Here is a 27,126-nt window from a genome sequence, read left to right on the forward strand (position 1 = left end):
AACAGTCAGTGAGTTGCTTTATTGAGTTTCCAGACAAGTTTAACAACAGGCCCACTTAAAAAAAACAAAGAAACCGATCATCAGGATCAACGTCACAACATTACAGTGAGTAATAAAAGAAATAAAAAGGGCTTCATTAAAATGTCTGAGTGAGCAGCCACAGGAGACTCCTGTGACACATTTGAGCGACATGAGACGGGGCGACAAGTATCAATAGTCACAGTAATAATTGCTCGAATAGCGTGTATTGCACATGTGTACACGTATATGCGCTTTATGTACATGTGAGTCGGTAAGAACTGGAAACGATATGGACAGAAAACAACAGGCAGGAATGTGCTCGTGATCCGTTCCATCCCAACGCCGCGTGGGGGGGGGGGGGGACGAGAGAACGTCTCCCTCACAAGACGCATCAGTCACTCCCTACAGAACCTCCTCCGTCCCCACCCCCCCCCCCCACCCAGGAGTCCATAAGCACACGCACTCTATCAAACGTATTGAGAATTATACAGTAGCAGGGAGTCTGGACTGGGGAGGGACAGGAACTCGGAACAGTCTCTTAAAGCTTCATGGAGGAGCTGTTTCAGACCGCTTTTTGGTTGAACTGCTTGCAGGTGGTGCACGCTGCTCCTCTTTGGGTCGAGGAGCCCGTCGGGCTGCACAGGAACGCTCGGCTGAGGCCTTCGGCCCCCTTTGGGGTTCGTTGGTGCCTGCTTGTGTTTCTTCCGCCCTCAAACTCCTATTCACGGAAGTGCTCAAGTTTCAAGATGAACTTGATTAGTCCGTTGTTCTGTGTGGAAATGACCGGTTAAATCTACATAAAAAAATGAGACCCAAGTTATAAGACGGAATTACCCTTCATGTTCGAAACATGATATCCTCTACTGCAGTTCCTCCAATGGCCACTAAATGCTGGTGCCCGTACTTTGAGACATTTTTATCTTAAACTTTAGGTTGTTAATTGCACAATTGCCCCCCCCCCCCCATCCAACCTGAAGTGCCGCTTTTACCAACTACTGGTTGGACGGCCCAAACGGCCCGCTGGTACTCTGAAAGAAAACCGCCAGGAAACGCCACTCAAGGAACCAAATGGTGCTTGCGCTCCACCACGAAAGCTGGAAGGGAGCCTCGTGTCGGCGTTCTACAACCTTGACCAGATGGGACCTGGAAGGTCCGCGGCGTCGGCTACAACACTGGCCCACCAGCCGAGGGTTGTGGGAATTAGGAGATTTATGGATGTAGGTGATGGAATGGTCAGTAGCGCCGAGGTGGAACAGCGGCAGGTGGCAGGTTCCTCTCTCATGCTGCATGTGCCGCTCTGAGGAACGGAACCCGCCACCTGCCGCTGTTCCACCCGTCACTCGGAATGGTCCAGTTCTGAGGCTCCGTTGGGCTTTTCCTCCAGCGACCGAAGGCAGTCGTTTAAAGCTCGAGAGAGAAGAAAAAAAAAACCAGTCCTGGACATGTAACCACGGAATGTGTGGCCAGAACATATTTCAAAAGCTCTACTTTTTAATAGTTGTTTGTTAACTGGTTTGGTGCAGGGTCATCGTGATGATGAATTTGGGTTAGGTAAAAAATAAATAGTTACAGCAAGAAGATTTAAAATACAAATTTACAGGATGGTTCTGGAAGAGAAAGTTCTTCACCATTTACAAGGAAATGGACTTTCACTCTGCACTTCTGTCTGGAAACGGAGCCAGTTCCTCGGTTAGTGTCACGTACCGGAGTAACAAGGGACCCCAAGAGGGAAAAGGGTGTGCCGCGTCGTTGGAGGTCCAATAGTAGTGAGTCGAGAATTCTTTGGAGGAGACAACACGGCGTTAGCTGAGAAAATAAATAAGACCGGCAGCAACTACAAATGTGTGACACTTTTTTTTAAGCAGTTTGTGTTCATTTAAACTGTTCATTTCTACTTAAGACGATTCCAGGGCTGCACACAAGCAAACAAATAGATCAAACGTTAGTGCCTCGTGCCCGTAATGACTCCACGGAAATGGGAACTGGTACATTATGGCTGGACCAAACAACTCCTTCACACGACCTCTGACCTCTACATCCATCCTTTCTGTCCTCACTGAAAGGCTGGTTCCTGGCAGAGGAACTGGAGCCCCGCGTTTCACCTCCAACAGCTAAAAAAAAAATCCAGTCATCCTCGCCATAACAAACCAACCATGTGCTTATATCCTGTCAACAACCAAACCTTTAAAACATCAAATCTCCAAATAGAATATACTCATAAATCCAATCTGATTGGATAGAACATAATACACACACCCGTGTGTAAAGTATGTGTGTGTGTGTGTGTGTGTATATATTTTGTTTTCTTTTTTTTATATACAAAAAGAGAAAGTACTTTGTTTTTTATACATATATGTATGTACAGTTATAGAAAAGTGACACACTGCGTCTGCTGTGACGTAACTATAGGCAACAGGACAGGAGAAAGTATTTACACCAAAGAGGAAATATTACAAGTCAACAACAAACAATGAGGAGGGACGTGCTGACGTTGTGCGGTTCGAAAACGGGCCACAATCCCAGAATCCCCGTCGTCGAGGCGAGGCTCGGACCATGTGACTCTCAATCCTCACGAGTGAGTGAAAGACGGAGCGGCGTGTTTACATTTCTCCACCAGTGAATACTGTTAAAACGGGTCTGACCCACCCGACGCCGCACAAGTCAGAGTCGTGTCGATGTCCACAGTGGTGACGTTAATATTCGCCCACTGTGTGATGATGGCTTCAGATGCTTTTCTTCTTAAACCAAATCAATCGGAAGTACCTGGCCGAATATTGTCCGATTTTAAAGAACATTTTTATCAGTTTCTATTTATATATTTTCATGATTCTCTCTCAAGGTTGCTGAAAAGTGAGATAAGAACAAATTAAGGCATCCAGATGATGAAACAAGAAGTGAACTGGCTGAAAGGTGTGAGCATGTGCGTTGCTTTCTTCAGTCCTGATTGGCTGAGGGTGCTTGTTTTGTGTTTTCTAAAAAAAGGCACCTGGTTCCTCCTCTGCTCATTTTAGAAGCCGTGTGACTCCTCCGGCAGACAGACGAGAGGACAAGGCGTCCACTTGGTGTCCAACGCTTGGACTCTCTGCTGCGAGGAGGAGCCGGGACCCAGGAGAGAGTCGGATGGAAGAAAAAAAAAAAAAAACTTCTGTGGTGCCGTGTGCAGGTGGTAAAAGCATACAGGTTACAAGACGTGTCCCCTCGCCGACCCTCTCTTCCCCCCCCCCCCCCCCGCCGTTACCGCGGAGACGCCAACAAGACGTTTGCTCCTCCTGTGGGTCGATGAACAAGACGCGCGTGTGTTTCCCACAGCGCCAGTCTCCTTTTGACATCCGTAACGTCCTCCACAAGGGCACAACTCTGCTCTGTGTGTGTGTGTGTGTGTGTGTGTGTGTGTGCGCGCACCAACGCACACTCGGCAGAGGAAGAAGAGAAGGAAGAGGACGTGCCAGAAGGAAGTGAACTTCTAGGGTCTTTTGTTTGGTTCTCCTGTAAACTCCTCCTACAATACAGGCTCTTCTTCCATTGGCTCCTCTGTGCACCTGCCAGGGGAATTAAACAATGTCACAACCTGTAAAAACACTAAACAATTACATATACATCTTTTTTTTTTCTGGAATTGTACATACACACATGCGTTTGTATATGTTATTAGTGATTAATTGCATGATTTATTTGCAGTTATTGCAAAATTAATAATTATTAAATAAAATAAGTATTTCGCGCTTTTATTCATGCAAACACTAAACATTAATGTACTTTTTAACAGCAGTAGTAGAAATTGAATACTCATGTGTGTTTTTCCTACTGGGACCTGAAAAAAAATGCCCGTTTGGTACTTCTACAGTTGTTTTCCTAAAGTAGACACATTGATATCACATCTTTTACAAGGAAAACCATTTAGAGTTTCGTGTCTTCTTGTCTTGTCTTGACTAAAAAGCACTCCGGAGTGACCAGTGATATATCCATTTAATTAATGTATATATATATACACACACACATGTGCAGTGCTGACCTGCTGGTTTCTGCGTTGTCGTGATTGGAGCCCGGCCGCTCCACATCGACGCTGAGTGAGGCCATGGCACTGACCGTCTCCGCCTCGTCCTTCTCCGATTGGCCCTGCGTCCCCACGGGTTCATCCAATAGCGAGTGGCCACTTGTCTGAGACAAACTCTGGAGACACGACCAGTGTTTATCTGTAGGGCGGTAGAAGGGAACGAGGGATTAAGGCCTGCTCTAGCTTCTCCTCACCGTGTGTGTGTGTGTGTGTCTCTTACCCTGGATCTCGATGACTCTCTCCAGTGAGGCCCACGCTTTCGGACACGGCTTCTCCTGAGGCCACTGAAACCCTGAGTCACACTAAAAGAGAAGGAGAACGGCAGTTAACAGAAAGACCAACCGGTGGGCTTTAGACGGTAAGGCGATTCAGCGCATGGTCCCGCCCCCGAGTCTGGGGAGTGGGTGTGCCGTCAATGACGTGTTTAGCCTAGCTTAGCATAATGATCAGGGGCAGGGGGGGGGGTACAAAAACAAATAGTAAAGTAATCCAGCTGGTTGAAAGGAGCTCTCACCGGCTCGCCCAGCAGCGACGCGACGCAGGCCTCCGATGCGTCGCAGATGGCCGTGAGGTCGTGACCGCCCTCCAGAGCCATGATGACGCGGCCGCCCGCCAGACCCATCAGCAGCTGCGTTAGCTGACCGAAACCTGCCGAAACACACACACACACACACACACACACACACACACAGGTCACACACAGAAAAATAGATGCCAACTGGTACCAAAAATGGTTCTTAGGAGTGATGCCATAGGGGAACCATTTTAGGTTCCACATAGAACCTTTCAGACCATGGTTCTTTAAAGAACCCACAAAGGTGCCACGAAGAACCTTCAACCTTGAACTGCATTTCAGAAATACTGAAAAAGTATTTGGGAGTCATGCCGCCAGAGATGGGAGCGTCCAAAGACATGTCGCCGTGGAAACCGGTGCAGCACTCACACTTGGCGGAGACGTTGTACCCCCCCAGAGGAGACTGATGACCCTCCACGGCGTCGAAGCCCGCAGACACCAGGACCACGTCTGGACTGAACTGCTCGGCGATGGGCATCACTACGCTTCTACACACACACACACACACACACACACACACACATTACAGCTTAAACCTTCCACGATTATAAGCAATGCACCAAAGGTGGTAATAATGCACACCTGAAGGCAGTGAGGTACTCCACGTCCCCCATAGGGGGCTCCACTCCCCCGGTCCACGCTATGTTCACATTGAAACCAACTCCCGCACCCGATCCCACCTGCGGAGAGCACCATCCATATCAAAGAGGGAACACATGCCAGCACCGCCCACAGGAAATGTCCAATGAATACCATGGACGTGGTGGTTGGGTAATATAACAAAATTATTACATATTTAAAAAGAGCAAATTAATTACTTTGTCTTTGTCTGATGATCTCACATGCATCTAATGTGGTTAAATGATTGATGGGTGGTGGAGTGGGGAGCCAACCTGAAACTGTCGCTCATATTACTGACTCCTTTCATTTGAGGAATACTGGAGATTAAGAGATAAGTGAGGACCTGCTTGCATCGACGTCACCTTTAATGTGTCTTTGTGGGTTGTAGAAGTCTCCGGTTGTTTGATGTGTTTGTGACGAAGCTTTGTGAACTCGTTGTGTGTGATTGCATCGCTGCAGTAGCAGGCCTTTTTGGTCAAAAGATGACCTTTAGGCCTCTTAATGCAAGCCTGAAAGATGTTCAAATCAGGCTTTGAGAACTGAAAACAATACAAAACATCAAGGCGTTTTGACGTCGGGGTAACGCAACGTTTTGTATTTACACTGTTTCAAGATCTGGCAGCTTCTCACGCGAGGCCATTTAAGGGGGGGGGGGGGGCTTTAGTCCTGATGGGTTTAAAGTATGGGCTGGATAAACAAAGTTTAAGGAGGAAGGAAATGCATTCGTTAGGCCTCGAGGATTACACTCAATGTGGGATGGGCGGATGCACGCACACATGCACGCACACATACACGCACGCGTTGTGAAAATAATACACTTTTGGCCTCATGTGAACCTTTTATTCTAAGATAAGAGTGGATTTATTCCCGGTATTATCCAGAGAGTGTACAATGTCATTAGTCACTAATGTCATCAGTCATTTTCAGAACATGGGGCATATGCCTCTGTTTCTCAATTATAACCTCTGCTTTGTGTGTGTGTGTGTGTGTGTGTGTGTGTGTGTACCTCCTCTGGCGCTCCACTACCAGGAAAGAAGTTTCCGTCGTCGTAGCGATGGAGGGAGATGTAGAGGACGCTGGCGTCAGTGTAGAAGGCCTGCTGGGTGCCGTTGCCATGGTGAATGTCCTGCAGTGACGGGTTAGTGATGCAGAGAGAGAAGGTCAACGCGCTGCCGGAACACAGACACTGTGTCGGCTCAACACCTCGTCCGGGGTTTATTCTCCTTGCCTGCATGAACTTATGAGCTCATGTGTTCACTTCTTTATTTTTTTTCTCTGAGGGGGAGCTGAAGCCGTTTCATCCATCTATGCTTCAAACTCACATGACTCCATCTGCTGCTGTGTGATCAGATCTAATCCCTTCTTACGCTTCAAAAGAGTCCCACAATAATAATAATTGTCATTGTTCTTGCTGCCTTAAAGGTAGGATAGAAGGATTTCAGAGCTTCTCTATCCTATCCAATAAGGTGCAGCGGTAAACACATCCGAAATACAGCGTACAACCCAATAGTTTTTAAGTGGTTAAAATTAATTTAGGCTCTGGCCTCATCCAGCAGTGCATTGGCATCAATCAGGGGCCGTGCAGACCGCTCTCTAGTCTCTGAGTATAGAAGTACCTCAAACAACCCAACTAGAAAAGGATAAGAGTAGCAGTTTGAGTGTGATTTGCTATTTAATCATTTATACTATTAATCCATTTAACAATTTAGAAATCCAAGTACAATTGTATATGAATAGTGATCACTTGCTATGAATAAGTCACTCTTATGTCAAACAAATGAGTGAATGAAAAAACCTTCCCAGTAACAAAGCCGGCAGATCGTGTGTGTGTAGGAGTGTGTGTGTGTGTGTGTGTGTGCACGCAAATGTGTCCGTCCATCTCACCCAGTCCACGATGAGGATCTTGCCCACGCCCAGCTTCTGCTGCAGCAGCTTGGCAGTGATGGCTACTGAATTAAAGAAACAAAACCCCCTGTTGAGAGACACACACACACACACACACACAGGTAGCAGCCGTTAGTGGTCGCCACCCTGACACGTAGGGACATTGAGCTGAGTTCCAGGGATCAGGTACTGACATGGCGGTGGACTCCTCGGCGTGGTGGCCTGGGGGACGCACCACAGCGAAGCCGTTCTAGAGGGAAAGCAGGCACAGAGCGAGAGGGACGGGTCAGACGCCGTGTCACGGGTGTCCGGCAGGGAAACAAGAGTGCGCGCTCGTGAGCGCTTACCTTCAGCTCCCCCGCCGCCACCCTGAAGGCCAGCTCGATCACCGAGCCGACCGCCATGCGCACCGCCGCCGACGAGTGCATCTCGTTCCACACGGTGTCGCTGTCCACCTGCAGGGAGAGCGTGGAGGTCACAGGGGGGGGGCCTAGACACCGATACACGGGCACACCAGAGAGAGAGAGAGAGAGAGAGAGAGAGAGAGACTCACCCCGATTCCTCCACACGGGAGAACAGCATACATCTTCTGGCTGATTGGACCTGGAAGGACCGCAGCAGAACCCCATTCAGAAAACAAGCATTTCTAAAAGCCACATAACAACATTGTGTCGCTACTTTTTATTGCAATCAAATGGCAGCCGGGCGGCTCGTGCTCAGTGGACTCGCGTTATGAGCCCAGAAACGGCGCCGCACAAGGAACACAAGGCTTAAAGGAGTGCTGAATTAGGCGGATACAGGTACCCAGCAGCTTCTTGTGGTCCAGTTTGTGTCGATTCAGCGGGCTGGTTCCATACAGCAGAGTGTGGAACTCGGAATGGACCGACTGGATCTCATCCAGAGACGCTTTACGCCCCCGAATCCTCTGCTCAAAGGCACACACACAAAGAGAGACACAGTTAGAAATTTGCACATTTGTATTTTCCCATAAGACAAATCAAGCTAACATGTGATGCAATTTGACGTGTAGCTGCAGCGACGATGTGTCGGTCTAATGCAATCATGAGGAAGATAACAGAACATCAGCTCTGTTTTCTACCAAGAAAGCTTTAAAATCTCCTTCTGGGAGGCGATCGTATGAAGCCTTTTGTAGTGCATGCTGGGATAGCCTGCAACCAACAATGACCTCCCGGCGCTCTGCTGCGAGCACAAAGGTCCTGATTGTGTGTGTGTGTGTGTGTGTGTGTGTGTGCGTACCTCGCAGCGCCCCAACAGACCCGTCTCCTGCAGTCGGGACCAGATGCTTTGCACTCTCCCAGCATGCTCTGGGTGGATGTGAGCGTTGCCGCACACACACTGGTGCTTCAGCATCAGACTGTCATACACAAGCCCTGGAGCGGAGAGAGGAGGAAAAATAGAAGTTACACCTCACACCAGATGAAGGCTGGATAAAACAAGAGAAGGAGATAAACCCAAAGTTAAACCTTCTCGGTGTACTTTGTAGTGACAAACAAGCACCACAAGATGTCAGCAGCTAGATGTGTGACATGCAGGACACTTCATTGACCACGATGCCTTATCTGAATCCACTATTTACACAACAAGCACACGGGGCTCTGCTGAGTTTATTGCTATGCAAGTTAGAGGCTCATTTTCACCCTGTGATGTTTACCTGGTGCACACAAAGATGAATAGTGTTCTGTTCACTCAGGCCGGGGTGACACCGGATTTCTCCAGTTCTGAACACCACAAGAACCCATACGCTACCCTGACAGCTGATGCTACGAGCCCGCGCACTCCGATGAACTGACCGGTGGTGAAGAGGTGCTTGATGGGGTTGACCGGGGCGGCGGGGGACGACTGCGCTCTCCCCAGAGGTCTGTGGGGCAACGGGGACTGGAACACGCCCAGCTGCTGCAAGGCCTGATGGGACGGGGATGAGAGAAAGTTGGGACGTTTCATCCCAGCCGTCATCACACACACACACACACACACACACACACACACTAAAATGACTACAAACGGAAACGGATTGACTGATTTCATAGAGAATTAATTCATCATTTTGTTTTTATCATGACGAAAACACACACACACACACACACACACACACACACACACACACACACACACACACACACACACACAAGTAGCTTCTATATATAGGGAGTGTTGCTGTGATCCCTGCTGCGAACTGGGTGACTCACCGTGTGTGGGTGGGGACTAAAATGCGCACACACACACGCACGCACGCACACACTTCAAGATATACAGACGTACAGGAAGGGACACAGCACCGAGTCCAGCGGTTGAGTCACCAGGCTGGTGAGGTCACTGCAGCGTCACAAAATGTGTGTGTGCGTGTCTCGGCTTGCGCTGAACTGACCGCATGCACATGTCACAGCATCCTACCCTTTTTTTTCTGTTTCTGTAAAATGTCAAAGCTTTCTGCAGATGACTCATCCGGCACTTTTGGGAGAGAAAAAAAAGTGTAATGGAATTCCATTCAGCTAAACTGGATGGCAGAGTTTGGACTGGATCCACTCAGAAAGTGGTCCAAACTGGTCTCGGCGAGCCGTATGTCGCATTGTCATTACAAAATAATAATTATACTATAATTAATATAAAATTCATATAAATTCATAAAATGTTATTGATGTAAAGACTTCCTCACTGTTGCATGTGCACTCGTTCCACCGAATTACGGAGAACATCAAGCTGCTGTGGTGGAATTAAATATTTTTATACCTTTATCGTGATGACACACTGAATGGAATGCTTTTCAAAACGTGCACATTCACTGAGCAAAATATTCCACAATATTTTAGGTACCTAATTTATGCATCCATGTTTCATTTCAGCCCAGCAGGAGAGTTTTCACCGCGTTACGGTGTCGTTAACTCAGTTTGCCCCCCCCCCTCCCCCCCCGCTGTAAACTCTTGTATGGTTTATTGTTGGTAGGTTAGACTTGGCGAGCCAGATACTGGAACTATACCATAAAAAACAATATCCTTACTTTCAGTGTTTCAACCATTTAACATCTAATGAATGGATGATGATGTTTTTGACCATCAGGATTAGGAAAAAGTTGCTAGTCAGATTTTCATGCAAGAGCATGCAAAGTATTATTATTATTATTGAGATGTGTTAAAGAAGGACACACAAAATGATGTGTATAGTATTATTTTCCACTTATGGAAACGGCTTTGGTGAAGGTCGATGCTCTAAATTGCTTTTTTTTCATTATTACCAAGGACTGTTGAAAAGCATTTCCCTTTCAGTTCAGAGTATTTTCCACATTTACCAAGCACACGAACCTGTGTGTAGCTCCCCCTCTCCTCATCGTCGCACTCCCTCAGTTGGATGATGTCGTCCTCCTCCTCCTCTTCATCCAGTTCACTCTCTGTGCTCTCCCCTTTCACGTGCATGCTCCCATGCTCCTCCTCACTCTTCGCGTGCACGCCGAGGCGCTCGGAGGAGTGCGTGCTGTCGTCTGACCCCTCCTTCTGAAGCCTGGCCGGTCAGAATGACAGGTGTGAAATAGAGAAATAAAGACTCCCCGGGCTGCTGTCCAAGATGCTATACCTGTGAAGGCTCGCCCCTTCGTCATCCTCCTGCATGTCGTTAGTCTCCGTGAGCTCCTCCTCCGTCTCCTCTGGGTGTGTGGGCGGCGGCCTAGGAAGGTCCACCCCTTTCGATAGAATCTACACAGATGGTCATGTTAGCGAGAGCGTGGGCGGGTGAGAGTTTGGGACTGTGTAGGATTTGGGTTTTTATTTGTCCTCCACCTTGTAGTGTTTCTCCAGGAAGTGCTGGTGCTGCTGCTGGACCACCAGCTGCTGCAGGGCCTGGGGCGACTGGGGCAGAGGTGCACTCTGGGTCCGAGCCAGCGGCCGGTGGCGAGGCAACTTGTTGACCGCCCGCATACCGCTGGACGCGCCTCTCTCTGCCGTGACCAGCGGCGACTGGCTGTACATGGGGACTGGGTGTAGGCAGAAAGAAAAGGAGTTAAGGGTGGACACCAAGATGGACGTGGACCTTGGTGCGGACTGACGTGTTCTTGTGCATGTGTAGCTACCGGCTAGCATAGTAGTCTGTTGTCTGGCCTGCTCCAGCAGTAGTACATGTTGCAGTAACGAGGAATGGGCAGAATGAGAGCTGGGGGGCTCTACCTCATGCCCCACCCCTGCAAAGTAATATTACGCAGTTTTAGAATCAATTTGAAATATATATGTAAATGTGAATGTATCTGATCATAAACACTGTTATTTGATTTGACATTGTATCTGCTACCACACACACACACACATAATTATAAAAGATAATAAACGTATAATAACTATTTTTCAGCAGCTGTGCTAAAGCTTACCTGCAGGTAGGCAAGACGTAGAGAGAAACTTCCCTGTTAGAGCCCCGCCCCCACGCAACGATTGGATGGCTAGACGCTCAGCCTCTTGCTGGTTGGACAGTGCCTGGGCGGTCTGTTAGATTGGGGGGGGGGTGCATTACCATGGTTACAACATAGTCAACAAGTCAAGGCAGCCACCACACAACAGCTGGAGTTGATAAAAAATACAAAACTAGAAACCACAATCATTTCGAAGTTTAAACCAGTTAAATTGTCCTTGTTTATCGTACCACACGGTAACGGTGAAAGCCTTAGTATCACTGGAAGAATAAAAGCAGTAACTCTATATTTTGTCTACTGTGGAGGTAATGTGAATAATCGTCTTGCTCCCCTCTAAACGGAGGATTGTTTTACGTTATGCGCTTTGTGTGCGGCGTTGACCCACCGTGATGTGCGTGTTGGCTGGGAGGCCCAAGGAAATATTGGGCAACGAGGGCGAGGTGTAGAGATTCAGAGGACTCAATGTCCCATCAGCCCCCAGCGTCTGGTGGAGGGATCTCAGCTGCAGACAGACACCAGGGCGGGGGGGTTAGTTGAGGAGACTCGCTCCGTGGTGTCTCAGCAGGGTCTGATGGTTATTCGCTGTCGCTTCAGCCAAGTTACTATGGTAACCAGTGTTTTTTTTTTTTTTTTAAATCTCCCAAAAGCACCGATTAACACAATGTCTCTCAAGTCTTTTTACTCCCTGAATCTTCTCTTTACAGCTTCTTTCTTGGGCTTGGCTGCTTCAGTACATATTTAATAACGAAATAATATTCCCAGGGCCCAAAGCAGCTGCTGCTCGTGATAAACCTTTTGAGAAATTTCCAACCAAATTTGTCACTTTAAACAAAATAAATATGGGGAAGACGATCGGCAAATTGTGCTCTTAAAAATATATAAACATTTTTTACATGGCGATATTTAAATGAATTTAAATCTATACAGGTGTGCTGGTGTGTTTACTTCACTGTGCAAAGGCAAATCATTTAGGGGAAATTTCACATCCATTTTTGTATACAGGGAGTTGGTGGTGTTTATTTACTGTACTTTGGAAAAGAGAAAATGGTATAATATCTTTTCACTATTACATCTGGCCCTCCGGTATGTTATAAACAGCTGCTATCCCTCATCAGTCCACCGGGGGGCGCACCGTGTGAGTGAGCGCATGCCACAGGAAAATGATGGTGCACCCAGACACGCGCCAATGCCCGTCAAACACAACATGCCACTAATCTCACTCGTCTCCAGGCCTCGTGTAAAAAGGAGGAAGGGTGACGCTGAGCCGGCGTTTAACTACGAGTCCCAAATCAACACAAGAATTCCACATCGCCTCAAGTACTTGATACAGTTAAGCCTATAATAAACTCGTCCCTAGTGAACGCTTATGTCCGAGTGTCCTCTAATTCAACCTTTGATGAAATGGCCTGTAGAGATAATCAGAACAAGTTTCAGGATGTAGCCAATCATCGATGCGGGTCAGATACTAGGGCTCAGCACCTCACAGTGGTTCGTTTCCCCATCTATGACATCCACTTTCTCTTGTGGTACTCCTGTTTACTGCATGCTGGGATCCGGTTGTTAAACCTCCCTCATTAACGTGTATTCTGCAGCACAAAGGCGGTGATTGTTGGTTGCGTTACGTAAAGATGGAACCCATTCTGCTGCAAAAAGGAATCAACGCTCTTATTTTAGAGCCATTTAAACAGAATGATGCAAGGAACTAAAACTGCTACTATGCTCTATTTTAAATGTATTTTCTTTGATCAACACTTTTTTTGTACAAAATTCACAGTAGGAATAAACAGTTGTCCCTGTACCTCGGTCTGTATGTTGGGGACAGACCCCGTGTTGCCATTGGCGATAGCCGAGTTGGAACTGTTGGGGCTGCTGGGACCAGAACCTGGAGCGCTGTTACAGAGAGAGGAGACTGGGACACACACACACACACACAGAAGAGGAGCGAGAGTCAGAGAGAGAAACTCCTCCTTAAGTCCATTCCCAGAATGCAAACGACACCTAACATACTATTGCGGTGTTATTGCTACGTACAGTGTGTGCAGCATTGTGTGCTCACCTGATATCTCTATGGCTCTCTTCTTAAAGGTGCTGATAACGGTCCCGTCCTTCCTGCGCAGGAGTGGAGAGCTCCGCCTCTCTGCCACCTTCTGCTTCAACCGTGAGCGCACCTTCAGGTTGGGCTCCGACACTGGAGGCCGGGGGACAGGGGGTTGGTGTAATTCAATTCAAAACTTTATTCCTCCCCTTCAAAATTGACATAGGCAGCGCAGACCCCATCGATTACAGGCCATAAACAAACAAACTGGGTGACTGTTTTACTAACGACAACAACTGAATTGGGGACTGAACAAAATACCGTAAAGCAGCTTACGCTTTAAAAGAAGTTGTGCTGCAATTTTTTATATTCTTTTTAGCTGGTGTTATTCGTTTTATTGTGAAGGGCAGCGTTCTGCATTGGGTGCCTGGCGATTTGCCACCTGGAGACTATACCTGGGCGCAGGCTGGATGAGCAGCCCCAGCGGGTCTTAAGCCGGCTTCGGTCTAAAAGTCAAGGTCGGGGGCCCAAGGACAAGGAGAAGGCGTCTGGGTTTTATTGGTTTTGCCGTTGCTTACATTGCGACTATGCGAAATCCTGTGGGTTTAAATGAGCACATGTTTGCCTCCATTCATTCTTTGCTGCTCACATGTTCTGGAGGGCCGGTGACGTCGGGTTTCAGGACACGGGGGGGACATGTTTAAGACGCCTGAATCCGGGAGGATATATTTGAGCTTTCTGCAGAGACTGTAGAACTGCAGACGTAAAAATAAGCAACAGCGTTGTCCCAGTGAAGCCGAGAAGCCTGTGTGTAACCATCTTGTGCTGCACGAATGCGGCTCTAAAAGAAACGGGACGTGCGTTATGCTTTCTGGGTTCAACACCAGCGTCAGTGATGCGGGTTTAGGTTACCTCTTCCCTGGTGAGTCAGACTCACACTGACGCACACACACATTTAGCAGAGACACGCCACACTCCACCTCCGCAGAATCCTCCATCAGACAACTTTTCAATGGCAAAGTGACAAATCACACACTCTCACACACACACACACACACACACACACACGGCAACACATCCTCCCACCGTCTGTATCCGCTGCTCCTACCTGTCTTGCGGAGCGGGAAGTCGTCTTTGCCGTCGTAGTTCCCCAGCAGCGGGGGCAGTTTGTAGGAGGGAGGAGTTCCTGGGGTGTTGCTCTGCGGAGGAGAGCCCTGCTCCAGGGAGATGTGCTGGGCTCCCCTGCGCGTGCGCACACAGACACACACAAAGACACACACACACACACACAAAGACACAGAAGAAAGAGAATTACAAAATGTCCATTTGGAAAGAATTGAGGGGGTGGGGGTTGACCACCATGCTTACATTTAAACATATTTTGACATTTTCAGGTGTCTGAAATACTCGCTTTACTCCTACGTCTGTGGAGAAGTACCTGATACAGAACTATTCCTTCAAGCTATTGTCAGAGTACAAACTGTGCGGAGGGCACCACTGTTCACCCTTTTATAAGGATATTTATATTCCTCACCAGCACTTTGGGGAGAAGGAATGGTTCAGCCCCCCGATGCCGGGCTCTTTCTTATTGAGAAGAAACTCCTGCAGCTTCAGCTTCACCTCAGTACTGGCGATGGCACCTTTCCAGAAAAAGAAGCAGCACAACAAAAGAGAGTCAGGTGGGGGATTTGAGGGGCGGCGCCTTGGACGGCAGTGTGTGTGTGGGGGGGTGGGGGGGGGGGGGCGGGACCTACTCTCTTTGCCCTTCTCCTTGTTCCGGAGCAGCAGCAGCTGCTGCTCGAGCCGGTGCTTCTCCTGCTCCTCGTGCCTCTGCTGCTCCAGCTTCCTCTTCTGCTCGAGCTCCTGCTGCCGCTTCGCCGCCAGCAGCTCTTGTTGTTGCTTGCACACACACACATGCACGCGCGCACACACACATTCACATTTTACTAAGGTGATGAAGTGAGGAGTGTTTTTTTGCAAGCTAGTGGCAGGCTTTTGGGGACGTGACGGAGCGCGCCGATGCCTACCTTCAGGTGCTCCTGCAGCTGCACCTCGTGTTGCCTCGTGAGCACTTCGTGTTTCTTCTGGAACTCGGCAAACAGCAGCTGCTTCTGGAGCTCCTGCTGCTGCTTGAGGAGCACAAGTTCCTGCTGGAGCTGCTGCTCCCTCATGGCCGTGTCCACCGCCGCCGCCGCGCCCACAGACAGGGAGCCCACCCTGGCCTCGGTCCGCAGGTCCACTGGGCCTCCCCCTCCTCCTCCACCAGCACCTCCTCCTGGGCCTTCTCCTGGACACCCACCTGTGGAAAGAAGCAGCAATATTTATCCTGATCACATTGTTCCGTCTGCTCCTGGCGTCGTCATTTCGATCTGTGAAGTTCGACACTTTGAGTTCCCTATTAAGCAACCGTCAACTCCCCACTCACCTCCTTCTCCGCCCCCTCCTCTCTGCTCGCTCGCTGTTCCTACTGGGCTCTGCATGCCCGATGGAAGGCTGCTCTTCACCTCCACCACTGCAGGGAGAACAAACAGAGGGAGCACTTGATAAGTCTCTCTCTCTCACACACACACACACACCTTTTCAGTCACCCCAAGCCAAGCGTTATCCTAGCATCGACTCAGAATCAACCTAGAGTGACTATTAGCTACATATAGCTATTCCAGCAGCCCGGCTAGGCTAAACCAGGCGGAAACCTCCGCTTTTCGGAAAAGTGACCGCAACGCTGAGGTGCCTTACAAACGTGTTCCATCACACAGCCAGCAGGGGGCGACTCCTCCACGTACCAAGAGAAGTCAGGTCGAATAGACATCTACAAGTATACAGGGGCTTAGTCTCCGGTCTTAGTGAATGACGGCCCATTTAAAATCCCATAGACCATAAAGAAAAAAAGACGGCGACGGCTAATCAGGATCCAAAGGTCGGACTTGAAAACCTCAGCCGGGTGACGTCGCCACAACTGCGTACACTTCTCCTGCAAACAGCGCACGTGTGCAGGCGCAGACACATCGTGTGAAGGAGATGACACGAGGGTAGAGGTGACGGAGCAATAGCAAACGGTGAAGGGTGAACACTCTGGGACGCACAGCCTTGGGCTGATCTGGATTATGGGGGCCAACGCTGGAGCTAATCAGTGAGGCAGATTAAAAGTGATCTCCTGCGACAGATTTTGGGTTTTTTTTGCCTTTATAAAGAATTCTAGTCTGGGTCCGGTCAAAATGTATTAGCAGTTAGGAAATGGACCTGGACATGGACAATACGCAGTCAAGACAGTGTTTGTTAAAAGTAAAGAAAAAAAATTACGACATAAGTCATTCTTATGTTGACAAGAAATAAAAAAGAAATACCAAGCATCATATTGAACCCTGATTGGATAGAAACCCCGCCCTGGTGTGCTTCTTCAGGTTCCCACACCAGTGTAGCAGCTACGATGCTCTGAGGCAGAGACCAGTTAAGCTGCAACAGGTTAGCGCACCGCCTGGTGGTGTAGTGTAGTGGGCAGGGGGGGTGGGAGGGGGGGGGGGGCTGCCTTCTTGGAATCCTATCGCAATCCTATCGATGTGGCCTTGTACAGGGCAGTGACCCTGACCTGTACTGACTGATTACCTTCTTCCCCGCCCACCCCCCCCCCCCCCCCCCATGCCATCGGATCAGTGTTGGGATGTCAGGAGGAAATGACTCGTCTGCTGGCCCGAGTGGTAATCCAATCAGGAGTTACACACGCTTTAGTCCCACCTCCTGCTGTCGCCTACCAAGCGACTACGCTGCAGATGTTACACGAAAATAACGCTTTTTAAAAGTCCCAAAACGGAGTGGCGAGGATAAATACGTCTTTGTGTGTGTGTGTGGGTGTGTGTGAGCAGCCCCTCACATCTATAGTACCTAAACAAATATTCTGGCGTTTTCACTGTGACGCACGTGTCTCCCCTTTCCATTACAGCGCACACACACTATCCCTGTGTGTGTGTGTGTGTGTGTGTGTGTGTGTGTGTGTGTGTGTGTGTAACGGTCCGCTTTGGCCAGAGAGCAGCATTCCACAGCAGCCAGCGTCTGACGTCAAACCGAAGACATTTATAATCTGGCAAACACACACACACACACACACACTCACACACACTCACACACACTCACACTGACAAAGAGGCAACGATTCAGTCGATCGCGTTGGGATCTGACCAACTTCGGCTCCGCAAGCTCCACATTCCAGCGCGCGGGGCGGGACGGAGGGCCGAGGATGAAAGACGGACTCAGTGTGTCCTCAGCCAGGGACTCCTGGTAGAACACACACTTGCTTATTACGGCTGCTAACCGGACGCACAACTGATGCAGACTGCGAGAAGAAGAACAGATTGTGTATCGGTGGCCTTCCACCATGTGCTGCTCCTATATTTTTCACATGTATTTGCGCCAGCCACAGTCTTTATTGACTGAAGAGTTACGAAAAGTGATTTGTTTAAAAAAAAAAGCAGTTTAGGCGAGGTTTGTGAAAGCCACATCTGGGTCAGACGCTCAGAGCGGCGTGCTAACGCGCTCACTGTGACACGCAGTGGGGACCGACATCAGAGGGTGCGTCAGGACGGCATCAAATTGGTTTTCCCCAGACAAAAGTCACACACTGCATATTCTTTATTCATTTACTTCCATGTATAACCAAGAAAAACAGCAGATGCTGGAAGTATTTTGTCCAAGTAATCAACACCAATTACTTTCCCACCTGACGTCTAATCAATTGACAACTAGGGGGGGCTAAAGTTTGCATTCTAACATACGACTATATTACATTTCAACATTACAAAATGAAATATTTCACTCTAACGGCGATGTCATTTACAATAAATGGTAAAACTGGCGACTCAAAGAGAGGTGAAAATGTAATGGATGTTGTGTGATTGATTCCCTGCCTTTGGTAACCACGGCAACCTAAAACCGTGGTCGGGGGGGGGGGGGACGACAAAGATCTCTGGGATATAAAAGTAGAAGCCCCCGGGTTTGTTCTGGTGGGATATTCCTGGATCGAGCGGGTTTGGAGTGGAGCCATTACGCCATTTGGTGATTCTCTGTAAAAAAAAAAAGCTCTCGTGGTGGAGGGGGGTTCTGGGTAAAACACAGTGTCCACCAGCCTTTACAGGTAGAAGCCACTAAAGGTCTTCCATCCGCCTCGTGGTAGAGGCTGCGTCTAACTGCAAAGGTCCCGTGGTGTGGATGTGGCACAGATGCCCCCCCACCTGGAGGCGAGCAATCGAGTCGGTGGCCGCCGGCGTCACGCTAAGCGCATAAGCCTGTTAAAGTCTGAACACACACACGCAGGCACACACGCACAACAAACACACTGACACAATGGCCCGTTCCGGCAGGCGAGGCCAATATAGTGAAGGTAGTAGCAAAAGAACTAACAAGAGGAAAAAGAAGATAATTAGCGAGAAAGTTTGTCTCACTTGGAACAAGCTGCTGCTGCTGCAGCAAGCTCCTTAAGTGGAATAAACCACAAGATATTTGATATCTTAGTGCTGTCAAACGATTCAAATATATTAATTGCATTGATGTCATAGTTAACTCAAAATGAAATACAATTAACCGCAAGTTTTTATCTATTGTAAATGTTCCATTTCTTTCCCCATATTATTCTTTTCATGCTAATGTAAAATTATAAAGTGCACATTTCAGGTAAACAAGGACTCAGCCGTCAGTGCAGTTAAACCATGGCTTAATATTTTCGTTTTTCAACTTTGCTGTGAACAAAGCAGTCAGGCCGCTTATTTCAGAAACAATTAACCGTTGCCTGCTGACATTTTCAGGCAACAGTTGTTGTGTTTTGCACCAGAACTGTTTCTGGGTCATTTGCGGCAGCTTCAACACTCATTGAGAGCAGAGCAGCAGGTCAATTGTTGCATAGAGCCTGCAACTACTGTATTGCGTGGATTCAGAGTTCCCTCTGATAAACAGTAAAGCTTTGCTTTTGTCAAGGGCTTTTATTGTGGAAAAAGTAGGAGTGAAAGAAGCGGACCTGGTTCCGGGGGAAAAGATTAGTGTGGTGGGCTGAAGTCACATATATATTTAATAAGCCTGTTCTGAATGAGTCTGCTCCGCTCAACGTGATTAACAAGTTATGCCTAATATTTGCATTCAGTGTGACCGTCCTCATGACAAAAATACGTTTAATCACAGAAAAAGAAGGGCAAAAGGTGCAAAAATGAAAAATCAATTATAATGATTGACTAAGGCGATAGTAAAAGCTGTGCATGGAAAGGTCAGTCACCTCCACCTCCTCAAACTTACTTGTGTTTGGGGGCCACAATTATGGCCAAAATCATAATCAAGATTATTTTGATTATAATTGAGATCACAAATATTCATTCATTTTAGGGACACTTTTAAATGAACAAGAACACTGTGCTACATTCTGACTAAAGTACACATCGTTGCTGGTCTTCATCTCAGTGCATCATGTAGAAGGAACACTTTTTCCTTCCGTTTTCACTTCATTTTCCACAACTTTGCATTCAAATAAAACTTCCGACTATTGACCCGATTCAAAATCTTGATTATCATTGGACTCAGTGAGGTGGCGTTAGCCTTGGCATTAATGGTACGGTGGTTTGTGGCGATTCTTCAGGTGGTCGTGTAGCTACGCGGCGCGGACGCCACCTCGTCCTCTCCCTGCTGATTGGCTGTCAGTTGATGAGGCGCTCGATTTTAAACCGTTAAGGTCGCTGACGATCACGCTCAGATGGAAATTTGATTAATTGTGCGGCTCTTTTTTCCTAGCTATGAATCTGGTGGGCAGATCATCTACACATCCATAGATATCACCTGTCACTTGAGTACTTTGTCATTTGACTGAGGGTTATTTGGGGTTTGTGCGGACATTGACCGAGTTGTGGCTCTGAGACGCAGCACAAACACGGAGTGAAAAGGGCAGCTCATCCACAACAACCAACTTCCTGTCGGGTTCGGAACACCTGAACGCACCACACAGACACCACGGGAAGGTGTCAACAGACTAAAGTACTACGGAGAACACTTCTCACAGCCGGATCCCAAACCTCGAGCCCGATGCCCCGGCAGACCTCCCGCACAGAGCCCCCCCCCATCCCCCCCCAATCCCCCATCCCTCCCTGCGCCCTCCTCCGTCCCCACATGATGACTCACCGGCAGTGGGCATGGCAGTGCCGGAGCCCCTGTTGCCACTCAGGAGCTCCAGAGGCTGGTGGTGGCTGTCGGCGCTGGCGGAGGAAAAGCAGGACTCCGTCTCGTAGATTGTCTGCAACATGGCGCACAACCCTGACACCGTGGGATGCAACAGCATGCCAACGCGGGAGGCGGCGCTCGGATTTTTGGTCACACGCGAAAAAACAACAACAACAACAACAACAACAAAACGCCCCGTCAGTTTGTCTTCCGAGGTGCGGCCATGGTTTGCTGTAGGATTCAGGGCGATGGAGACAACGTAGGGAAAGAGCGAAAGGTGTTAAGCGGTGGATCCCTCGCTTCGGTATGAAAGGAATCCTCGGTTACTTTGAGTCAAAACTTGGGAAACGCCGCTCAGGGGTGTTGTAATCCAGCAGAGACGTCTCTCCTGCAGGTAGCCTCTCTAAAGAAATGCCTCTGCTCAAATCACATTCAGCAAGGACCCCGACGTCCACATCACCTGCGGTCCCGATCCGTGCCGCCGCCCCCCCCCCCCCCCCCCCCCCTGAACACAGTGACGGCGGCTGGTGTGTTGCAGATGGAAGAAAAAAAGTTTTGCTTCCACCGGTGCACCGGAGGCTCTACCCACCAACCCTGAGAGGCAGGAGCCGGACCAGCGGGCGATCGGCGAGATCACGGCGCCTCGTGGAACACAGCATTTCCCCCCCCCCGCCCCCCACGAGGCGAGGAGTAATGGGAGGAAGAGGCAGGGGGCGGATTCCTCGCTGCAGCCTCCTCTGTCCGCTACCTCCTTGCCCCGCAGCCAGCGGCGCACAACACAAAAATCCAGGAGAGGATAGGAGGGGAAGCAGAAATTCCCCTGCTCGGCTGCATCAAAGGATCCTCACGCCGCTCTCCTCCTGGCCGACGCGAAAGAGAAGAGAGGAGGAGGAGGAGGAGGAAGAGGAGGAGAGGCGAGGACGTAAATAGCTTTGGGAGAGCGCTCCCCGAGGTTCCATGCTTCCAAAATTAGAAATGAAGCGCTGAGAGAATGACACACAGAGAGAGAGAGAGAGACAGACAGAGAGGGAAATACAAGGAGGGAGGGAGGGAGAGGAGCTATGTGATAAAAAAAAAATGTAAAAAGAAGAGGAATTGTGGGTAGAGGAGGACAAGTAGGCGAGTTAGAATCCTCCCCAGAAATAAAGCAAGGCGCCGCAGGTTGGCTTCTTATAAAAAGAAGGAGGGTGAGGAGGGGGGGGGGGGGGTTGAGGAGGGCGAGGGGGGATTGAGCCTTGAGCGGCGGCCAGAAAAAGCTGCTGGTCAGACGGCTAATAATTATCGTTTGAGTGTCACCCAAGAGTGTTTGAGCTGCTGAATGAACGTTGAAGAGGGGAGGAGAAGGAGGAGGAGGAGGAGGAGGAGGAGGAGGAGGAGGAGGAGGAGGAGGAGGAGGAGGGCCGGAGCGAATCACTTGGTGGAGAGAAGAATTTGGAGGGATGAGGGAGAAAGTCAACAACAGCTCGCTTCACCCCCTGTTCATCATCCACCTTTTTATTCGAAAATATTTAAAAAGGACAGGCAGGACAGAGGAGAGGAGAAGCGTTTACCAACACAGAAGATGGGGGCAGAGGCTGAAAATAGGCTGCCGGGGAGGAGGAGCTAGAGATAAAAATAGAAGGAGAGGGAGCAGTAAGCCTACAGCTCTGGGGTGGGGCGGTGGGGGTTGAGGGCGGGGGAGGCGCTCTGCAGAGTCTTGTTTCCTGCACGGCGGCACTGGGACCTCCTCCTCTTTATTTTGGGTTGATCCCGGGCTCCTGGTGCTACTACGAGTCCCGTCTGAGGTTACGGTATTCGATCGCATGTGAAATACCACCAACTTGGTGGTCAGGCGCCAAATTTATTCCAGACGTGTTTCGTGGTCCCCAGGGGATTCATCATCGAGTCAAATGTCTGGTTCCAATACCTCAGACTGAGCAACATCTGAAGATGTCCATGAAACACATTTAGGTCCCCAGATCCTGATCCAGACTCTCATTTTGGGGATCTGTACCAAACTTGAGTCTTGTAATATGAAACACAATGTTTGATTTTAAATGCAAATGCTTTACGTTTTTTGGGGGAAATGACAGTAGGTCATGCATGTAAAAACCAGAGTTAAGGCCCCTATAAGAAGCACTCCAACACCCGACCAACGGACCGGACCAAAGAGCCGCACTGCTCACCGTTCTCACTCGGCTGTATTATTAATTGAAACCCGCTCGCCGCTATTTATAGTGTTTGTTCTATTCAGCGGATAGCTCCTGAGCGACGCTGTGCTTTAAAGCGGAACACGTTGCAGCGTTTCAAGCGGAATGTGACCGTGTTATAAAAAAAGAAAAAAAACAATGAACTGATGTATTAAAAATGAAAGGGCCCCAGTACAGATCCGTTGGCTCCTCTGGAGCCGACCGCGATCCCTTCCACGCCGTGAATGGGGTTTTTTTTGAACACCTCTGTATTCCTCAGCTTCATCGCCACCTGTCCTCGACCATCGAGGAACGCTGATATTTCATGAAGCCACTCCATCATCATCATCATCTCCTTCATCACACCTCCTTCTCCTCATCTCCTGTGTTAAACAGCAGACGCAAGGGCCGCCTCGCTGTGACTCACGAGGAGGGAATATGGAGACCGATGAAGGGATCTTTGCAACACCGTCCTCTGTGGCGATCGCGTCGACTCGAGCTGCTGCATTCGTCCAGTGAAATGGTTTCATAACGCAGACAGTCTTACGTCGCCCTTTCAAATCACTTTGGCAACACGAGGGGCGGGGAGAGAGAGAGATGCCACTGACCGGGCAACATGTCTCACATCTTAATGGTCTAAACACGACTGCTGAAGGTGTGTGTGTGTGTGTGTGTGTGTGTGTGTGTGTGTGTACGTACTGCAGTAGCTCAGCGGATGACTCATCTCTGCGTTTCTATTTGAGGCGCATCAACCCCTGGAGTCACATTGCTGTCTGTGTGTGTTTATGTGTGTGTGTGTGTGTGGGTGTGTGTGCACGTTATGTACTACATCTGTATCCATGACAACCGCATTACAGTCAAGTCAGTCAAGCGGAGACAAAGGTCCGGAAAGGTGCCTTGACAGACGGTTCACAAAGGAGCCATTCAATGAACACACAAACATATAACATGCTTGATTATTTCATTGGTGTGATCAAACTTGGCTCAGTGCAGGTGGACTGTGCGTTTTTTGGCATAAACAATTGCACGCACACAGACACTATATACATATGCGAATATATACACAAATACAAACAGCAAATATATTGCTAAAGGTGCAATTGATATGAAACTTTCACCAGACATCGGTAACAACCCGAGGAATTCATAGATATTAAGGAATCCAAACAGATTTGTTCAGAAACAAAGTTATGTGTAATAAAATGGAATGACACAGTGGAAAAGTACTGAACACGCTGATTTTGGTCCATTCTTCCATAGATTTTCAATAGGCTTCAGGTCAGGTGATTCTAGCAGCTTCCTTTGCTGTGTTGGGGATCACTGGCTCGTTGATATGCCCACCCGTTCTTCTTCATCATCCATGTGGATGGCAGCAGATTTATTATAAAGAATGTCTCGGTCTCCATTCAGCCTTCCTTCAGTAATTTAAATAGTTTGCACATCTGGTTTGGTAAAAAACAGCCCCACACCATCATGTTCCCACCTCCAAACTCCACTGATGGTCTGGTGTGCCATTTGACCTTCAAACATGGCGTGTATTAAGGCATCCGAAAAGTTCAATTTTGCCCTCATCTGACTAGACTATATTATCCAAGTATTTGACAGGGTTGTCTAAATGTTCTGCCACTTGAAAGCAATTGTACCTGCTGTTTCCAGGTAATACTGAAGCTCTCCACAAGCCGCCCTTGGCTTCCCGACAACTCGTCTCAATTCCGTTCACTCCTGTCAGAACCCTTGTGAGGAGCACCTGGTCGTGGCCTGTTTATGGTGAGAGGATGTAGTTTCCACCTTCGGATTATGACTCCAACAATCATCACTGGAACATTCAGAAGTTTGGAAATCTTTCTGCAAACCAATGCCTTGGGTATGTTTACGTTGCGATGGTCTGGAGACAGCTCTTTGCTTTTACCCATCATGAGATGTTTCTTGTGGGACACCCGTTTACTGATAAGCTTTCCGCTTGTGTCTTGGCTATTCCATGCCCTTTGGCACCTCCCTTTCTTCATTGTGTCCTCCCATTTTATTACACATCCTTTTATTTCTGGAGTCTCCTCAGCAGACACTGTGCTCTGTCTCTAAGGTACAAAACCGGCCACGAAGGCCACGGCGTGATCGGAGACTTACCTGAGGCGTGTGAAGAATTCATGAAGGTCGAACCTGGACCGTCCCTGCCACCCCGAAGCCCCCCCCCCCCCGCTGTGGTTACACGTGTGTTAAAGCGGGTCCTCTGAGTCGGCCATGTGTCGGGGGGACAGTCGATGGACGGAGATACGGATGAATCGGGCTCTCCTCTTAATGTCGGCCTCGCTGCAAAAGAGAAAGATACGTTTTTTTCAGCACTTCCTACTCATTGTTTGGTTTTTCATGTGTAATATCTAGATGTCTATTAGCAGCCAACGTTCTATACGTAATCAATAGCGTACTTAGCTAAGGTAAGCAATGTGTTTGGATATGCATTGGTAAAGTTAGTAGGTGGGTAGCTAGTGTGAGGAATGTATACACAAGATGCATTTCAAGGGATTTCATTCATTGAGTAAAGTTAGTCGAGCTCTTGTGGTGTCATTGAAAGCTACATTAAACCTTTAGTGGTGGAATACTGACATCACAAATCAAACAAATGGTCACGTTCAAATATAATATGGTTTATAATAATATACACGTTATAGAATAGAATTCATTAAAAAATACAATGTGACTCATGCAGTATGTAGGAGGCTACTCTGCGTAGGTAAAGAGCCCCGAAGTGTGGAGCAAAAATGTGAGCCTGATTGCATTCAATTTGAATTCATAATGACAGGAAATGATTGCTGACAGAGGCTTAACAGGTTTTTTTTTTTCATGTTTATATTTGTGTTTCTCATTTAAGTGATTTCTCTATCATTACAATCACTCATGGGCCTTTAGTAAGAAATCCGGTGCTTTTCCTCCACGGACGGGCGGTGGTCCCCTGTGATGGTGCTTATATGTCATGGTCGTTACATGGTGATGGCTGTAAAGCCCTGAGGCAAACTTGTAATTGTAGGAGATACAAAATAAAATTGAATTTCTATGCATTTCATACCAATTTATTTCATTTACTTTCAATTGTATCCGGCGTTTAGTTTCCTTTTAGACCCAGACTTTGGATTTAAAAAGGAACCGGCTGCTCCCTGCTGCTCACTTCGGACTCACCTGGTCCTTTGGCGCCATCAGCTGGTCTTGCGCGATGCGATCTATGTGTACGGAAGTATAAGGGGGGGGGGGGGAGAGGGGACGGTATGTGACAGTCAGTACTCGTACGATGTAGTAAACTGGTCCAAAGAGCACAGCCGGTCGCAATCTAACGCGCTCGAAGACAACAATAGACAATACAACCATCACGTGCAGCTCGTTGGCGGTGATTTGACGGCTATGGTGCAATTGGTGGGGTTTCTAAATTGATTATCAGAACTGAGCCCAAACATTTACACTAAACTGTACTCCAAAAACATGACACAACATGCTCTTATGTGCACGTTATGAACTAAGAATCCAGCACAGAAAAGCTTCCACGGCAGCGTAAATATATTACCAGGCATGAAAACTTTTAGCCTAAAGTATTTTAGGAAAGCTTTCTTAAAAAACGGAGTGTTGCCACATGGTGCAGTTGCGTTTAAACCAGCAGGTATGTTATTTGACCCTTAGTGAACCAAACAGCGTCTCTACAGTGAACAGCCGAGACGAACAAAGATGAAGAGCCCTTCCCCAACGGGAAGATTGTCCGGTTTGCTCCCATCGGCAATGTACGGTAGAGCAAGGGGGGGGTTGGGGGGGGGGGGGGGGGGGTGGGGTTGTTGTTGTCACATTAATGGATTCAACACCCTTGCTGAAAACTCATCAGATGCAGCACCGGTCTGGTAAATTGTTATGGTTAACGGCTAATATTTAAAAAAAAATAAGCATGTTAAAAAAAGTACCAGAATCTCGAAGTGGGAATCTAAAATCCAAAGCCAAATCAAAACGATGATTGCAACATATCTGAAATCATAATAAGCCGGGGGTCCAACGGCTGCGTTGGCTTTGTGGTTTTTTTCCTCCCCAGAAGTCGGCGTCCCTACAGACACAACTGGCCGGGTGCCGTGGCAACGGCGTCGGGGCAAAGATAATGGCATGAAACGCTGGCAGTGCGTGCTTGTGTGTGTGCATGTGTTTAGGTTG

The 27,126-nt window shown here is 48.4% G+C and overlaps 1 protein-coding gene across 3 annotated transcripts; it reads right to left on the bottom strand.

The window, feature by feature from the left end:
• Window positions 1–4: 4 nt before the first annotated feature.
• hdac5 (histone deacetylase 5) lies at window positions 5–26,661 on the bottom strand. 3 transcript variants are annotated; one of them, XM_062565900.1, is made up of 29 exons: window positions 26,122–26,661; window positions 25,075–25,257; window positions 16,023–16,109; window positions 15,625–15,896; window positions 15,352–15,496; window positions 15,132–15,237; window positions 14,706–14,839; window positions 13,619–13,750; window positions 13,362–13,471; window positions 11,948–12,064; window positions 11,524–11,635; window positions 11,233–11,340; window positions 10,943–11,136; window positions 10,740–10,858; window positions 10,472–10,667; window positions 8,966–9,077; window positions 8,412–8,545; window positions 7,959–8,079; window positions 7,708–7,757; window positions 7,502–7,609; window positions 7,349–7,404; window positions 7,155–7,242; window positions 6,277–6,396; window positions 5,232–5,329; window positions 5,019–5,137; window positions 4,590–4,723; window positions 4,296–4,377; window positions 4,034–4,214; window positions 5–3,560 (listed from the first exon to the last, which is right to left on the bottom strand). In XM_062565900.1, the coding sequence occupies exons 2-29, from the start codon at window positions 25,094–25,096 to the stop codon at window positions 3,521–3,523; spliced, it is 3,297 nt and encodes a 1,098-aa protein (XP_062421884.1). In that variant the 5' UTR covers window positions 25,097–25,257; window positions 26,122–26,661; the 3' UTR covers window positions 5–3,520. The 3 variants fall into 3 exon arrangements, with proteins under 3 accessions (XP_062421884.1, XP_062421885.1, XP_037331991.2); XM_062565901.1 differs by having other exon boundaries at window positions 26,029–26,156; XM_037476094.2 differs by lacking the exons at window positions 25,075–25,257; window positions 26,122–26,661 and adding an exon at window positions 20,744–21,252.
• Window positions 26,662–27,126: the final 465 nt, after the last annotated feature.

This window comes from Pungitius pungitius, chromosome 12, assembly GCF_949316345.1.
Source record: "Pungitius pungitius chromosome 12, fPunPun2.1, whole genome shotgun sequence".
Lineage (NCBI taxonomy): Eukaryota > Metazoa > Chordata > Actinopteri > Perciformes > Gasterosteidae > Pungitius > Pungitius pungitius.

Coding starts and splice junctions, on each gene's coding strand:
- hdac5 (XM_037476094.2), bottom strand. CDS start 20,900: ATGCTGTTGCATCCCACGGTGTCAGGGTTGTGCGCCATGTTGCAGACA. Junction 14,840..15,131: donor TCCTTCTCCCCAAAGTGCTG/GTGAGGAATATA, acceptor GCGCACGCGCAG/GGGAGCCCAGCACATCTCCC. Junction 11,341..11,523: donor TACGTCTTGCCTACCTGCAG/GTAAGCTTTAGC, acceptor ATTACTTTGCAG/GGGTGGGGCATGAGGTAGAG.